The sequence below is a fragment of the Trifolium pratense genome, linkage group LG4, assembly GCF_020283565.1.
Source record: "Trifolium pratense cultivar HEN17-A07 linkage group LG4, ARS_RC_1.1, whole genome shotgun sequence".
Classification (NCBI taxonomy): Eukaryota; Viridiplantae; Streptophyta; class Magnoliopsida; order Fabales; family Fabaceae; genus Trifolium; species Trifolium pratense.
In genome coordinates this window covers 12311406-12328574 of record NC_060062.1, presented here as the reverse complement: position 1 = coordinate 12328574, position 17169 = coordinate 12311406, and the positions used below count along the sequence as shown (strand labels likewise).

The 17169-nt window shown below is 31.0% G+C and overlaps 1 protein-coding gene across 1 annotated transcript; it reads left to right on the top strand.

The window, feature by feature from the left end:
• The first annotated feature begins 6336 nt into the window (after nt 1-6336).
• Nucleotides 6337-9972, top strand: LOC123920590 (cytokinin dehydrogenase 6-like). Its single transcript, XM_045972878.1, has 5 exons — nt 6337-7120; nt 7503-7630; nt 7725-7985; nt 8510-8772; nt 9356-9972. Exons 1-5 carry the CDS (start codon nt 6493-6495, stop codon nt 9675-9677), a joined length of 1602 nt encoding a protein of 533 aa, XP_045828834.1. The 5' UTR covers nt 6337-6492; the 3' UTR covers nt 9678-9972.
• Nucleotides 9973-17169: the final 7197 nt, after the last annotated feature.

The following is a 17169-nucleotide window of genomic DNA, read 5'->3' as shown; positions in this document are numbered from 1 at the left end:
GTATTAGTCGTTGGAGTTAGACCTAATAGACCTTTTCTAAAGCTTGCACATGATATGAGTCTCATTAGAGAAGATGATGCTAATGTGGCCCATAAACATACGTAAAATTGACCCATGAAGGAATACACTACACTGACCTATTAGAAACAGCTATTCAAGAAGTCATTCCCAAAAGGTATAGTATCGACCATTTTCATTCTAGAGGGATGAGAGAAATTTACGTGTTGAAATTTGGGAGCATTTACAAGTCACTACACTTCTATTACTATTTGAAAACGATATTTATTCAACTTTTGAAATTTGAACAAAATTAGAGTCAAATGGGGTTGAATTGATAGGAAAAGTGAGTAGGGTTCTTCTTGCAGTACTCCACCCATAAATATGCATGATAGAGAGCCACTTACTTATGTACCAGAAAAAAAAAAAAAGAGAGCCACTTACTTTTTCTCAATAAATCCTTCTAAATTATTTCCAAAATATTTTTTACTTAATTAGACCATTCCTTTTTCTTTTTATTTTTCTATGCCTTCAACTGCGCTACAATTTCTTAGAATTCACTTTTCCCGTCTTATAACTTCTTTGAATTCGATGGACACTTATCTGGACCAGAATTTGCTGTTGTTAATAAATAGCGCAATTAATCTTGTCCAATGATTTCACATCAGACGATTATAATATATATACATCAAAATGATCCTGACCATTCATTTAAATCGAACGGTTGATACTATGGCATACAATCTGTTTCCTACTTATCCTATTTGCCATATCAACATTTGTGGCAAAGATAAACTTTTTACTACAAATCTGACGTGGCATTCTTGTCTTATTATATTTTGTTAATCAAATGATTTAACTTTGTAAAATATGATTTCTTTGTCGCCGCCCATTGTTGTAAAACATGACAGTTGTTTGTGTACAAATTCTTTACATTTTCATTGCCTAAAAAAGGTGATTATGCTTCCTAAAATCTAAGCATAAAATGAACACTAGAGGCCCCATGATATGGCTACATTACTATATATGTTATGGAGTATTCCCACATAATAATTCCCCTACTTTAACAATAATTTTTCTCTTAATCTTTATTTAATATTCACTTTTTTCCACTTAAAAAGTATGCCATATAGCTTGTATAGGATTAGGTTTTCTACCACACAAATGAGAAGACTATATATGTAACTTAATTGCGTTCACATTTTCACACTAGACATGCCCAACCCAAATAATAACCGTGTGTTTTAGTCCAATTCCAATTATATCAACCTTAATATAAAATATATGTTCATTGAACATGTGCATTAAGCCGTATTACTACTATTATTATAACAACCTTAATCATGTTGCTTCTTCTTGTCGTGAATTATGCAATTTCCATGCTAATGCTATGCATGTATCCCTTATAATAGATTCCGTGTGATACTTCTTACAAACTAAGGAAGCCGTCAAATACTAGCCCGAGGGTAAGACTTTAACATATTCTTTTATTTTATTTTGTGACAAATTCGTTTTTTTAGATAGACGAAATGACAAAGCTAAAAACCAATATAAATTTACACACAAGTGAGGGATTCGGGATTCAAAACTCGGTTATGACGTTCATCCTAACAATTTCGACATGTTTTGTCAGTTGAACTAGGACTTATGAATATTTTGTGACAAATTCTATACAATTGTGCATGATGCGACAATATTTTCCTTTTGTGCATGATAAACAAAACCTTTTTTTTGTAAGAAAAATAAAAATATTAGAGTATAAAAACATAAGGAAAGACATTTTTTTTTTCTTCTTTGTTTTTTATTATCACATATCATTTCTGGTACTCTCTATACATTTATTAGTACTAACAAGAAAAGAAAAAAAAAAGTCTAAATTAAAGGGCTAGACTAAAAGTTAAGGATACAAATAAAAAGAGTTCAGTGCTCATTACTAAAATTACTTAAAAAAATATGATAAAATAGCTTATTTTAGGGAGAAAAAAAAATCACTTTTTTTTATAAAATAGCTTATTACTAAAATTACTTAAATAAAATGGTAAAAATAATCACATTGCAATTTCAGGGAAGACACTTGGGAGATTGATTAATTAATATTACTGCCCAAAGAGCATCTTTAATGGTAAAATTTTGATTCACTCACTTTATGATTTTAAGTGTATGCTCTTTTTTTTTTTTTTTATAAGCAAAATATGGAATTAGTAAAAAGTACAAGAGGTACTCAATCCCTTACAATTCACAATTAACACACTTTAAAAGCTACTAAGACATGTTAAGGGGTTATTACACCAATCATAAAAAGTACAATCACAAAGATGTCCTGCTCTACCTGAAAACCAAAACCAAAACCAAAACCAAAAGATAGATCTAATATGATTAAAAAGGCCTTGAAAATCTGGTTCTTCACCTCTAAAGATGATATTATATATTTCTCATTCGCCAAATACACCACGTTATTGCCAACTAAATCAAATGACGAAATTTCATTCCCTTTTTAGTTTTCACCGTGGATCCAAAGTGCATAAAATGATGACAGCCTACACTCTGATTGTTGAAAGACAATCCCAACCACGCAAAAATATTCTTCCAAGTAACACTAACATGAACACAATTGAAGAATAAGTGGTTGAAGTCCTCCACCAAACTTGAACTAAATACACAATTTAAATCACTACCTGAAATTACAACACCTCTATGAGCTAATGCGACTCGTGTAGGTAACTTCTCTAACAGTAAACGCCATCCAAATACTCCCAAGTGTATGCTCTTTATCGTAAAACCCTATTTTAAATTTTATATACTATTAGGGATAGGGATTTTTAATGTTATGTCATATTCTTACGACTCATATATATTTTGTTTTAATGGTAAAAAATAAGTAATTATAAATAAATTTGACTTTTTTGTTATATTGAAAAAGTGACGTAGTTGGTTCAATGAGTTATTTAATCCATAAGTTGTTTAACTCACAAATATCATTTATCTCTATTCCATATTTCATATTCTCTCTCTTTTTTACTATTTTTTTTTACTAAAAATAAACGATATTGATTAATTTAAATTGATAGACTATATCGATCAAATACAAATTCAATAAAAATATTTTTTTTTACTCATAAAATAAATATTTAAATACTCATTTTTACTCTTTTAAATACATGAAATTAATGCTTTAATTCTATGAAAATCATTTTTAAGGTGCATTAATTAAACAACTTTGACTAAATCTACTGAACACAAAACCTCACATGTCATGTGAAGAGTATCCCGAGATAGTTTTTAAGCATTCTATTTGAATAAATTTTTTATTCAAAAAAATTAAATACTAAAATTTCTAATACGTTGACTTTAAAAATTTTCATAAAAATTTTAGGCTTTAATGCAGTTTTGATCCCCCTATTTTGAAAAACCTGAACTTTTGATCCCCTATTTTAAAACTCATCACTTTTGATCCCCCTATTTTAGTTTTTTGTTAGTTTTAGTCCACCCACCTCAATTTGGTCAAACTTTTGCTAATGTGTCATGCTCACTGATGACGTGACATTGTACATGTGGACAACTTGCTATGATGATGTCAGAAAAATTGGTGACACACAATATTTGACCTATAGAGATGCATGTTTTGCAATGGGATTCCTTAAAGATGATCGTGTTTACATCACTGCAATCAAAGAAGCAAAAGATTGGGGCTCGGGACACTATCTAAGGAAATTGTTTGTCCACATGTACAATGTCACGTCATCAGTGAGCATGACACATAAGCAAAAGTTTGACCAAATTGAGGTGGGGGACTAAAACTAACAAAAAACTAAAATAGGGGGATCAAAAGTGCTGAGTTTTAAAATAGGGGATCAAAAGTTCAGGTTTTTCAAAATAGGGGGATCAAAACTGCATTAAAGCCAAAATTTTATAAAAATTTATTATTTAAAGTTTTAAAAAGTACCTCAGAACACGCATTTGCCTATATTATTATTAAAAACCCCTATGCTGCTCCTATTAAAGATGCTCTAACACCATCACCAATTATTGCGTTTATGGTTTTTCATAAAAACAAGTGACATGGGTGCTACAACATGCTATATTGAACATAATTGATTAATATTGTTTGCTATGGGGAACAATGAAGATTTCCCAGGACCACATAAATCCCATCGATGACCCAGTATGATTTCTACAGAAGATCACAACCCTTTTTGCCAATCTAATTGATTTGGCCATAATATGAGGAAAGGGGAGTAAAAAGATGACATGCCATGCTCTACAAGTTATACTAGCAAGTCTAATTCAAAGGATATATATGGATCTTCTCGATCGACCAGATGGTTCAACGTTGATCCTCGCCGTTCAAACAATAACCTTCATTACATGCGGTAGCACAAACGAGTAGTTGAGATTAGCGCAAATCAAACATCATGACAGAAAAGACAAGCGATGATCCAAATACTTAATTGGCTATATGATGTATACGCACCAAATCTAAACATAGTTTATTTATAGAAAATAAACATTTACACTTGAGGTGCTAGCATTGTATTTTTCAAGTACAAAGTTGAATGTTATCACTGAGATTCGAACCTCAATCTCTTCACTTTGTGAGTGTGAATTTTCAATAAATTATGATTAATTTCAATTGTACTAAGCTTATAATTTTTTTTTAATTGGCAAATTGTAGCTTATAATTGTAATCCTACCCCAAAGCATATTGTAGCTATAGAAACAAAGAAAGCAATTATATTGCTTGATACTGAAGATTCGATATAATAGTTACATCAGCCAAAGTACGATACTACGATTGTATAGTAGTGCATATATACTTGAGTGAGCTTATACGTAAGTACCTCTGTTTCATTTGTTTCTCTCAATTTTCTTTGTTCTTTCTTAGCCTATCATAGTGAGGTCCCTACACGACCAATCAATTATAGCCAAAATCAAAATTAATAAGTCTTCACGTGTTTCTTGGACCAATCCATGTCCCACCAATTTATTCTCTTAATTATTTCAATTAGTCCTGAATAAACTCTAATTATAATAGGGACTCAATCAAATGACCTCTAACTAAATGACTGGACTCAATCAAATGAACGGAAACTTAAGTACAAACATAAATGAGACGATCCAAGTCATTTCTAATTTAACAAAAGTTTTGAGTTTGATCGATAACTTAAGTATACAGTTGCGTTAAAATTTTTATTATTAATTTGAGTCTTACAAAACTCTTAAGGACATTTTATTTTTGTCAAAAGAGTGGTTAATTTTAGGAAAATGATTTTCTGGTGACGCAATTACATCTCTAAACTGTTCGATCTGTTATACATTTAAGTTTACTTAACTTTATAAATGATCTGAACCGTCTAATCTCAAATGAACCGCCTAATTTTATTACTGCATAAAACAGTGTGAATGTTAGACAGCTGGCAATCTTGGTCCTTAATTTTATGGTCAGAGAGGGAGTACTAGTACCAAGTAGTACACTCTTCAATTAATTGATGGACCTTAAAATCTTGAATATTCTTTCTTTTTCTTGAAATCATAGCACAAGAGTCCTTCTCATCCAATCTAATTGCAGGATACGCGATGTTTACATTCTGACCGTAGTGGACTCAACATACCAACATTTTCCACATACGTGTGAACTAGGTATGACTCACTACCTTAGTTAGGGGTACCATACCAATACTATAGGAATAGGAGGGATTCTTCCCGTGGCTTTATCAGTAGAGAGAGTCCAATGATAATTTGAATAATTTAATAATGTTTAATAATTTTAATGAAATCTAGTTGATTCAAATGGTTTACCCAGGTACTCTTATGTTATTGTAGAGGATCTGTTTTCTATCAATACAGATCAAAATTGTCTATTATAACTGCTTGAAGTAGATACGTAGATTCACGAAGTAATCGATCTTGGCTCTAATTCATTCATCAAATGAAAGATTCATAAACTTAATGTCTTACAATTTTGAGTAAAGATAGTGTCTAACCCTCGACTATCCCCTTACAACATAACAGTACTATCATAGTCGATGATATAGTCTCCGTTATAGCTAATTATTGTGTTATCTACATGGAATCCATTTCCATACCCATACAAATGGTAAATAAGAAACATATATATATTCACTGTATCTCAAGCAAGGACTTATATTTCTAAATTTGGAAAACCTATCCTTAAATTGGTAAATGTACAAAATATTTTAAAAGTACACGTCTTTCCTTTATGTTACTATATGGTGAAAAAAATAAAGTTGAAAGATTTATGAAATCTCTTTATGTTGTTACTTTTCCACTTCAACTTGGCTTCTAAATGATGGCTTTTTCTTAGCTCTTGTCTTTAAAACAAACAAACCCCAAACCACAAAATCCTAAAACTCTTATTCCTCCTAAGTAGTCAGTCTTCATACGCAGTTGACCTAGTCACTCACAAAAAAACCTCTTTAAATTCTAACCAAAACCTTAACTTTCTCAACACAACAACATAACCTTAATTCTTTCAAAATGAGTTTCTTTGAACAACAACAAAACAACATTAAATTACTCAAAGGTTTCATTATATTGTTGTTTCTTAGTTGTTTAGCTACAAGGTTTAATTTTTGTCTTTCAAATCTTTCAAACATCCCTTTTACATTAAAAACACTCCCATTTAAAGGAAATTTGAGTTTTGATGAAATTAGTCTTAACAAAGTTTCAAAAGATTTTGGTAATAGATATCAATATTATCCAATGGCAGTGCTTAATCCAAAATCAGTTTCTGATATTTCAACTACAATAAAACATATATGGCAAATGGGACATAGTTCTTATCTCACTGTTGCAGCTAGAGGACATGGACATTCACTTCAAGGACAATCACAAACTCATGGAGGAATTGTGATTAACATGGAATCACTTATGTTGCCTGAAATGCAGATACATGTTGGAAATTCTTCTTATGTTGATGTCTCAGGTGGTGAATTGTGGATAAATATCTTGCATGAGACTTTAAGATATGGATTAGCACCAAGATCATGGACAGATTATTTGCATCTAACTGTTGGTGGAACTCTCTCTAATGCTGGTGTAAGTGGTCAAGCATTTAAGCATGGTCCTCAAATTAGCAATGTTCAGCAGCTTGAGATTGTTACAGGTTTGTAAATTGATGAATTCTATAGTTGTTTGCAGCTACTATTTTTGTCTCTTTGTAGGAAAATTTTTAGGACCTGTAAATTAATCGGTCATGTTAGTTTTCAGGATTTGAACTCTGAACCTTCTACTTAAACTCTTTAATGTTCTTCAGTTCAACAATCGAGTTGTCTGTTTGATAGTTGATACTAATTACTACTATTTAGTCAGCTGATCAGTTGTCTGCTTGAGACTACTATTTTGTCTTTTGTGAATGATAATTTATTTGACCTTGTTGACATAGAAAATGTGTAGTATCTAATTATTGGTTACATATGAGTTTCGATTTTTTTTATTTAAAAATTGTCTTCTTTTTTTTTGATCTTTTCTCTTTTTGATGAATGCAGGAACAGGGGATGTGCTAAACTGTTCTAAAGAACAGAATGAAGAACTCTTTCATAGTGTTCTTGGAGGGCTAGGCCAATTCGGCATTATAACGCGTGCGAGAATTCTCCTTGAACCAGCACCAACCATGGTACTACTACTAATAATCACTAATGCATATATTAATCATGCACATTTACTTTTGATTAGTATTTTGTTAACAAAATTTGTATTGTTTGTATCAGGTAAAATGGATTAGAGTACTATACTCGGATTTCGCGGCATTCACTAGAGACCAAGAGAGATTAATATCTGAAGAAAATGCATTTGATTACATTGAAGGATTTGTTATAATAAACAGAACTGGTTTGCTAAATAATTGGAGATCATCATTCAATCCACAAGATCCAGTTCAAGCTAGTCATTTCAATTCAGATGGAAAAACTCTCTTCTGCTTAGAATTAGCCAAATATTTCAACTTTGAACAAATAGATATAGTAAATCAGGTGTGTGACCAACAACTAAATAAATCTTGAGAGATTCTTTATTTTTACGAAAATATAGATAGATAGATAGATAGATAGATAGATAGATAGATAGATAGATAGATAGATAGATAGATAGATAGATAGATAGATAGATAGATAGATAGATAGATAGATAGATAGATAGATAGATAGATAGATAGATAGATAGATAGATAGATAGATAGATAGATAGATAGATAGATACTCCCTCTGATCTTATATATAAGAAGAAGAAGAAAAATTGGATTGATTGAATAACTGATGTATCTGGTCCATAATATGAACTGAATACATCAGATATGAGACTAGAGGGAGTATTTTAATACATGCAACTGCCATTTAAATTAGAGAGCCAATCTCTTGCAAATTGGGCTAAAGTTAGGGGTCAAAAGTGCTATTATGAAAGATATGAGGCCAAAAAACAACTTTTCAGATTCATTGTATACTATATATGCATTTTGATTAGAAAAGGTTTTCTAACAATTTTAATTATTTTGATGCAGGAAGTTGAGAGGCATTTGTCACAGTTAAACTATATTCCATCAACCCTTTTTCTAACAGAAGTAACATATGTAGACTTCTTAGACAGAGTGCATGTATCTGAAGTTAAATTGCGGTCAAAAGGTTTATGGGATGTTCCACATCCATGGCTCAATCTTTTTATACCACAAAGCAAAATACACAGTTTTGCAGAAAATGTCTTTGGGAATATCCTAACACAAACAAGCAATGGCCCTGTCCTTATCTACCCAGTTAACAAATCAAAGTATATATCTTTTACCCTTCAATACTTAGAATTTAAGTTTAGTAAAAAAAAAAAATACTTAGAATTTAAGTAGGGGTTTCATATATAAGCAAATTTATTTTTTTTCAGATTCATTGAATAATTGATGTATCTGGTCCATATTATGAACCAAATATATCAATTATTCAATGAACATAAAAAAAGAATCTTTACTTATATATGAAACCGGAATGAATACATACTTTTGTCCCCTATTTCAGAATTTCTGTAGCATTCCACCCTTTCCAATGATAGGCGTTTTTTTTTACCATGTGCTATCATCATTAATAATGTGACAGTGAAGTGGTTTGTCGTAAAAATGTGGCATCATATTTGACGTGCCACATCACTGTCACATTAGTAAAATAATGCCACGTCATAAGAAGAATTCTCGGAAATTTAGTTGGTGGAAAATACTGAAAGTTGTGGAACAGGTTGACAAAACATTGGTTTTAAAAATATGGGACTAAAACTGCATTTAAGCTGATATTTTATTCATGTGGCATAGTTATTAAAATTTAATACATGATTGAATTATAATGTATATATTATTATTTTTTTGTAGGTGGGACAATAGAAGTTCTGTTGTTACTCCAAATGAAGATATTTTCTACTTAGTGGCATTTCTTACCTCTGCAGTACCTTCTTCCAATGGAACTGATGGATTAGAACACATACTAAGTCAAAACAAAAGAATTTTAGAGTACTGTGAAAGAGAAAATCTTGGAGTAAAGCAATATTTGCCCCACTACAATACACAAGAAGAATGGAGGGTCCATTTTGGTAATAAATGGGAGGCTTTTAAGCAAAGAAAATTTGATTATGACCCATTTACAATACTTGCTCCTGGCCAAAGAATATTTCAAAAAACAATAACCACCTCATGATCACTCTAATAAATAGCCTTCATATTTGATTATCAATATTAATTTGAAAAAGAAATTAGAATGTTCCTTATGGCACATGTGACACATGAAAAATGTTATGTGCTTAGATTGGTTTGAAACAGGACCACGTAGATTGGAAAGGAGGACCATTGATAGTGTACAGAAAAAATAGGAAAAAAACAGTGATTTATAAAAATATTAATGATTAGATTTGTATGTCTGCCAAGTAAATTAGGAACGTTGTCTATGTATAATTTACTGAATTGAATATTGAGGAGAAAATTTTCATACCAAACAGCATGGTCCAGCTCAGGATTTGATCAATAAAAGTATCTGTTAAGAATCTCACATCGATTGAGAGATAACCTAAATATATATTTATATGCGAAGACAATTTTTACTTTATAAACCGATTTTGTAGGATCGAGTTAAATCTAATACTCAATTATAAGATGGTATTAGAGTCCCTTCCACGATCCGCAGAGCCGCCATCTATCAGGTTTCTGATATGGACCATTCTCAATTTATACTTGCGTATCAAACATAATAACGTTGGGCGCGAGGGAGTGTGTTAAGTGAGAGAAATCTTCACCTTACAAGTCAATTTTGTAAGATCGAGTTAAGCTAGCTCAATACACATTTTAATACATGAACTTCTGTTGATCCAATATTTTATTCAAAATCAGAGGGAGTATTATATGTCAATTTTCTAAATACATTCTTGTTTTATGATTTTCTGCTGCAAATATATATATATGGATTTCGATTTCAGTTTGATTTCTGTGTTTGATTTCGACCGATTCCTGACCTATGTTCGATTTCTGTTTCATTTGATTTCTTTGTTCTTCAAATCTGAGTTTCTACAAGATCTATGTTCTTTATATATTTGTTTTTTCTAATGTGTTGTTTTTTTAGAATGGTTTTATGGTAACGGATTTGATGAATTTTGTTGTTGTCGCTTTTTTTTTTAATGTTGTTGATGAATTTTGGGAAGGTTCCTGGGAACGAGTTTGAGAGAACAAGAACATTGTTGCTTTTTTGAAAAAAAAAATTAATGTATTAACATAATAATTGATGTGGCATAAAAAATAAATAAAAACTAAATAAAGTCCACGTGTAACCGCCATGTCAAAATTCTAATCCAGTCATCTGCCAACTTGTTCAACCAGGGGTAACACAAGGAATCTTCACATCGTAGAGGGAAATCTCAAAAAAATATTTTAAAAGGGTAACACAAAACTCACGTATTTTACAGGAGTAAAAACCTATTTACCCTATTTTATATCTCTCTCAAGCAACCTTTAAGCACAAGAAATAGAAGTAAATATAGTTGTTAATACTTAATATTAATATATACACCACGGGAAAAAAAATTCTTTTACAAATGGCTGGAAAATTAATGATATAGAAGTAATTGACTAACATTAAAGGCCACCTTCTATGGTAATCCATGAACTATCTCCACTAAATGGATTCATATTGACCAACTAACATAAACTTATTATAATCATTCAATTGTAACAGTTTGTTTGACAAAGCTTAAAATATGGCATCCACAAATGAGTCAAACTATGACTATATACAAACTAAGCTTATAAACTAACAAGTAATCCAAGTAATCCTAATTAACTTCATACGTAACACTTCCAATATAATTAAGAGCGATCAATAATAATTTGTTAGGAATTCTACATTGAGTAGAATAAAATGTTCAATGTGATACTTATGTTATGAAGCTCTTCTACTTATTGGATTAGTCATTTGAGTTAGACTTTTCTTATTGCTTAAGTCATGACATAATTCATGTCGTTACAATGAGTCAACTAAATAAAGTCGTTGGATTAATTAGAGGCGTGAGAACTCACATCTTGTTGACTTCAGAAAATTAAAAAATTAATATATATCATAGACTTTAATGACAATATACTCAGAAGAATGTATATATTTGATATCATAATGAATATGCCAAAACATCCACTCAAAAGATTTTCTATAATCCCTTCCCTAAAATTTTCTAGTCTTGCATTATTATTCCTTAATACTTCTAGGAATCATAACATTAAGAATTTCTTATCCTTGCTTTATCAACTACTTTAAGTGGGGTATGTATGTTCTTCCTTTTGTTTGATAATTGATAATTACCAATCACTTATAAAAGAAAAGATCCTATTAAAAGTTTAACAGAAAAAGGATAAATATATTACTATTCAAAAGATTCCACCACATTATGTGTCAGAATTTGAGGGTGAATGAATGATACTTAGTGTATGTTTGGTTTCAATTCTGGAGCATCCAGAATTGATTCTGGACGTGTAGAATTGATTCTGGCTTGTTTGGTTTCTCAAAAGTAGAATTGATTCTGCTTCCAGAATTGATTCTACTTGAAGCTAGAAATCGTAGCTTCTGATTCTAGAATTGATTTTTACACTCAAATTTTTTGTTCAACTCACTTTTTCATGAATATATCCAAACATAAACCACTTCAGCTTAAAATCAATTTTGGCCAGAATCAATTTTACAAAATCAATTCTGCCAAAATCAATTCTCTCCGCCGCAGAACCAAACACACGCTTAGTTACTTCTAGACCAATTTCTATCACTCACGGGAATACACATAATCCATTGAAAGTTGCTTTTGGATTCTGGCTTCAAAATCACTCACCAAAACCATACAAAATGGGATAAAGCATAATCTTTCCACGTAGAGGAAACACAATGCATTGGTTCAGAAGATTTGTGCTGTCTCCAAAGTTTATACCATTCATGAAAAGAGCTAGCCATATTCTTACCATGTGACATTTGGATTTGGGGTTGACCTATTGACAAAACTCAATATATTCCATATTTCTTGATATTGGCAATTAGTTTCTTTTTGGGTGATTCATAGGATTTTTCCACTTAATTAAGATAAGAGTAATCACCAAATTAATCTCTTTGTATGACTCACTTTTAAATTGGTCTAGGAATCTTTTAATATCTCAAATTAATTCATATTTCTGTCAAATGTCTTTTAATATGGTCTCTCTGTTACATCGGGTTTCTAACACTTTTAAATACGTGGATGTGGAGTGTTAAGTGTCACGTGAACAATGACATCACACAATTTAAGTGTCATGTAGTCAATGATCACTTGGTCAATTTAGAACATTGATTATTTAATAAAAATTGGTAAAGTTATGAACTATTAGTAAAGTTATGAATGTCGAGGACTATTATATAACATTATATGGATGAATCTTGTAACTTATATATTATTTCATTCATCCTTAATTATAAGCAATATTCAGTTTTTCAAATTTATTAGATAAGTGAATACTAACTATTCAATGAAATGAATCTGAAAAGTGAACTTTTATTACGATTAAGGATGATGGGAGTATTAGTATTTAACATTTTTCATCAAATGCAGAACATCTATAACTTGTAGTTGACAGATACTGTTATTGTTCAAAAATATAGGGCAACCATATAATGAAACATCTAGTCGTGCTAGATTTGTAGGGACATTTTTAATAATTATTCAGGACAGGAATCTTAATGCATAAAAGCGGCTTGATTCTTATAGCTCCCCTCAAAATCGTCAAGGGACATGGAGATTACCCTTATGAAAGACAGCAAAGATACTAATGAATCAATTCAATATGGGCTACATACATTTTAGTTATATTATATGCATGCAACTTGTAGTGCTGTATCTGGTCTAGATACCTATATAATGATGAGGTACAAAACATATTTGTATAGTAATAAAAAAGTTTTATTTTTTGTATAAATTAAAGAGGAGAAACCTAAGGGAAAAAAGTTACGAATTTAAAAAGACACATTTTGAGGCATGTAAATTTTGAAAATATCATCAAATATAAGACTTTGAAGTTTAGGGGAGTCTCTGATGTAACGACCCAAATTTAATTATTAGTAATTAATTGATTATTTACATTTATTTTATTTGTGGGTTTGGGTGTTACATCTGACACATAAAAATTCATCGAATTCATTGTGAAATGTTGAAGTTAGCAAGACAATCCGCACTTTGGTTGCCTTTACACTATGTATGGTTGATTTGGACAATTCGGCTCAAACTTAGAAGCTTACGGATACACAGAGCTAAAGTAGGAATAGTTCTATTAAATTCGCAATTGTCATTAATCAGATCAAGAATTTTTGAGTCACTCTCAAATATAAGGTGAATGATATTCTCCCTCCAAGCGATGTCTAAACCGAGTTACATGCCCCAGATCTTAGCATGAAAAACATCACACATTTCAATCTTCCTAACGTAACGTTTGATTCATCTGCCATCAGATTCTCAAAGAAGTCCACCGCACCCGCATGAATCCCTGCTCTCCTTCCAAAGCTCTATCAATGTGGCTAAATTGAAAATTTGCAGAAAACTTACTTTTGTCTATCGAATTAATTTTGTAAAATGGGTGGTTTGGCTGCAGCTAAACTAAGGCTCTGTTTGGTAACACAAATAAGCTAGCTTATAGCTTATTATATGAGCTTATAAGCTTGTTTCAAAAAATTAGAGGTGTTTGGTAACAAGCTTTTTGTACTAGCTTATAGCTTTTTTTCAGATGCTATTTCAAGTAGCATTTGAGCTTATAGCTTATAGCTTTTTACACTATTCCATTTTTACCCTTTAATTTAATAACTACCCACTCTAAAAAATAAACTACCCACTATCAATTATGTAATTTTATATTTAATAACCACTTTAAAAGCTAATTTTACCAAACACTTTAATTTCAATAAGCTACCTTTTCAGCTATCAGCTATCAGCTAGCTTTTCAGCTATCAGCTAGCTTATCAGCTATCAGCTAGCTTATAGCTTATTTTTACCAAACAGACCCTAAATATCACCTTGACTAAATTGAATATTTGCACCCAAAAAAATTGCTACCAAAAATATTTTATCAAGTGTTCTGATTTGTAATTTTGGCTACTGAAAGTTTTTTTTTATACCAGGATGTTTTTTTAGTAAGGGTGAAGTCGAACAATAAAAAGGATAAAATTAAAAATTAGTTTTGTTTGTAGGGGGCAAAGGTATAAATATTGGATGGTTTCTCTCCCAACCCCCCTCAATTCTTTTCTACCCCCTGAATTTTCGTTTTTGCCCCTGGGGTACTGCGGTTTATACGAACCGAAATAAGCTGACATTCTGATAAATTTCGGTAATCACTTACCGAAATCTGGGACATTTCGGTTCGCAGGTACCGAAACAATTATTTCGGTAAACTTCTACCGAAAATGGCCTAATTCCATCGACCAACGTACCGAAATCTAGGACATTTCGGTTCGCAGATACCGAACAAACTGACGTTCGTTTTTTGTGTACCGAAAACGCTAATGTTCGGTTTGCAGTTACCGAAATGGTCTAATATTTGGCTTCGGTGAATACGAACCAAAGTTTTTTGGCAAAAATGTTTCAAACCGCAAGGGACAAACTTAGATTTTTGGGGGGTAGAAAAGAATTGAGGGGGGTTGGAAGAGAAACCATCTAAATATTGAGGTGGGAGGGAAATTCTTCTTATTTATATGGGCCCACCCATGGTCCGTTTATTTATAACATGCAATAGACAAATATTACCCACAATCTTGTTTTGATAGTTTTTCTTTTTTAGCAAAAAGTTTTTTTGTTGCAAAAACCTAGACAAAACTTTTTTTTTTATAGTCATAATCATCCCACTTCCTTGTTTTCTCTAAAGTTAACTTCATAAAAATCACGTTGATTCAAAAAAAACTTCATAAAAATCATCAAGGTATGTACTTCACACTGTTTTTATCTTTTGTTTGATGTTGATTGAGTAAGAATAGAACGAGAAATCCTAATTTAGAGGATTTATATTTATGAGTATGTGAGACGACAAATGATTTGATTGTGAATATTTTAGTACTTGTTTAGACTTAAAACTTGAAAATTTTCAATGATATTGACTTAGAGTCGCAATAATAAATTTTAGAGAGAGAGTTAGGTAGTTAAATTAATTTGAACTAAAAGTTAAATTAACTTGAAAATGCATTTTGTTCGAGGACAAACAAAATTATAAGTCAGAGAGAGTTGATAATTAAGTGCCAAAAATCAATAATTTTACATATATATTTTGGACTCTTATTTACTTATCTCACAAGTAATTTGAAGTAAGACCCAACTTACTGTAAATATAAGTTTTAATTTGTAAAATAGCCAGTTTAACTACTTTCACCTATTTTCCATCACATTTGTAGGATTTTTGAGCTAAGTGGATTATGAACTTCAAGTAATTTAGGTTTTGAGTCCGAGTATACTTTCTAAGCAGGCATAACAAGGTAAAAGCCAAGTCTGAAAGGATTAACGTTTCAGGATAGGCAACATCGCTAGATGAACCAACAACGAACCAAGTCATAAAGTATGGATTTTGGAAATCAAGGTGAAACGTTAGTCAGCTATAGTGAGGTTAAGTCGAAGAGTTCTAGGAAACATACATCAGCAAATTCTCTAAGCGAACATCACTTTACTAAACAAATCTTGGCGATTTAGAATACTGAAGGATGTTGATGAATGAAATGCGAACGAGATATTTTAAAATTTTAGATTTATTTTAATTTCTACTTCGCATCTACTTGATCTATTATTGTCTTTTTGTACAAGGTATTGAACTATTAGGAATTTATGGATCAACGGGGTTTTGGATGTAACAACAAGATTTCAATCTAGCACGTAACAACCGACCTGCTCTACCCATCACCCATATGCCCAACACCCGAATAAACCAAAGATGCAGGCAGTAGAAATTGGGTCCAAGTTAAGTAGTTACAATTTTTAACTAATTTTTAATTTTCAGCTCAAAACAACTGAGCCGATGTGCACCCATACCACATAAGATATTGAGAGAGAAAAATAGGGGAGAGCTCGTTTCTTGTCGTTTGGTAATTAGAAAGAGTTTACGTGGTTGTTTAATGTTAATGTGGAAGGTTCAAAAAGTATTTATAACACCAAATATGATTACTTACACTATTTTCTTCTTTTCCTTTCATAATTTAAACTTAATTTGACAAATAAAAATATCATCAACATCATAAATCAAGTAATCAATTGTTTTTTTTTTAAATTGATTTTTTTTTTGGGTTTACAATATAGTCGATAAAAATTGAATTTAAAACCTCATGCATACTATCCAAATAATAATACCTAATAAACACTCATTTTCAGCACCTCTTATAAAATTCTAAACGAGTCTCACTAAAAACTCTACATCTCAGTAATAACTCTATATTATTACAAATAGGTCTCGCTGAAACATACAAGTACCAAAGTTTATATAAGAATCAGTACTCAAATCTGTTTTCTCCAATAGTAATACCTAATAGATACCATTTTTTATTGAAATATGTATTACCATTAGAGATGGTTTGATTCTTAAATAATTTTATAACATGGACTAAGATAATTAAATAATTGTACACATAAGCAAAAATGAAATCAAATAGTGTATGGTGCAAAATTTTGAAAAAT

Bases quoted from the DNA above. Each gene is read 5' to 3' on its own strand.
- LOC123920590 (XM_045972878.1), top strand. From the start codon at position 6,493: ATGAGTTTCTTTGAACAACAACAAAACAACATTAAATTACTCAAAGGT. The intron at 7,631-7,724 runs GTACTACTACTA...TGTTTGTATCAG, and splicing joins TTGAACCAGCACCAACCATG to GTAAAATGGATTAGAGTACT. The intron at 8,773-9,355 runs GTATATATCTTT...ATTTTTTTGTAG, and splicing joins TACCCAGTTAACAAATCAAA to GTGGGACAATAGAAGTTCTG.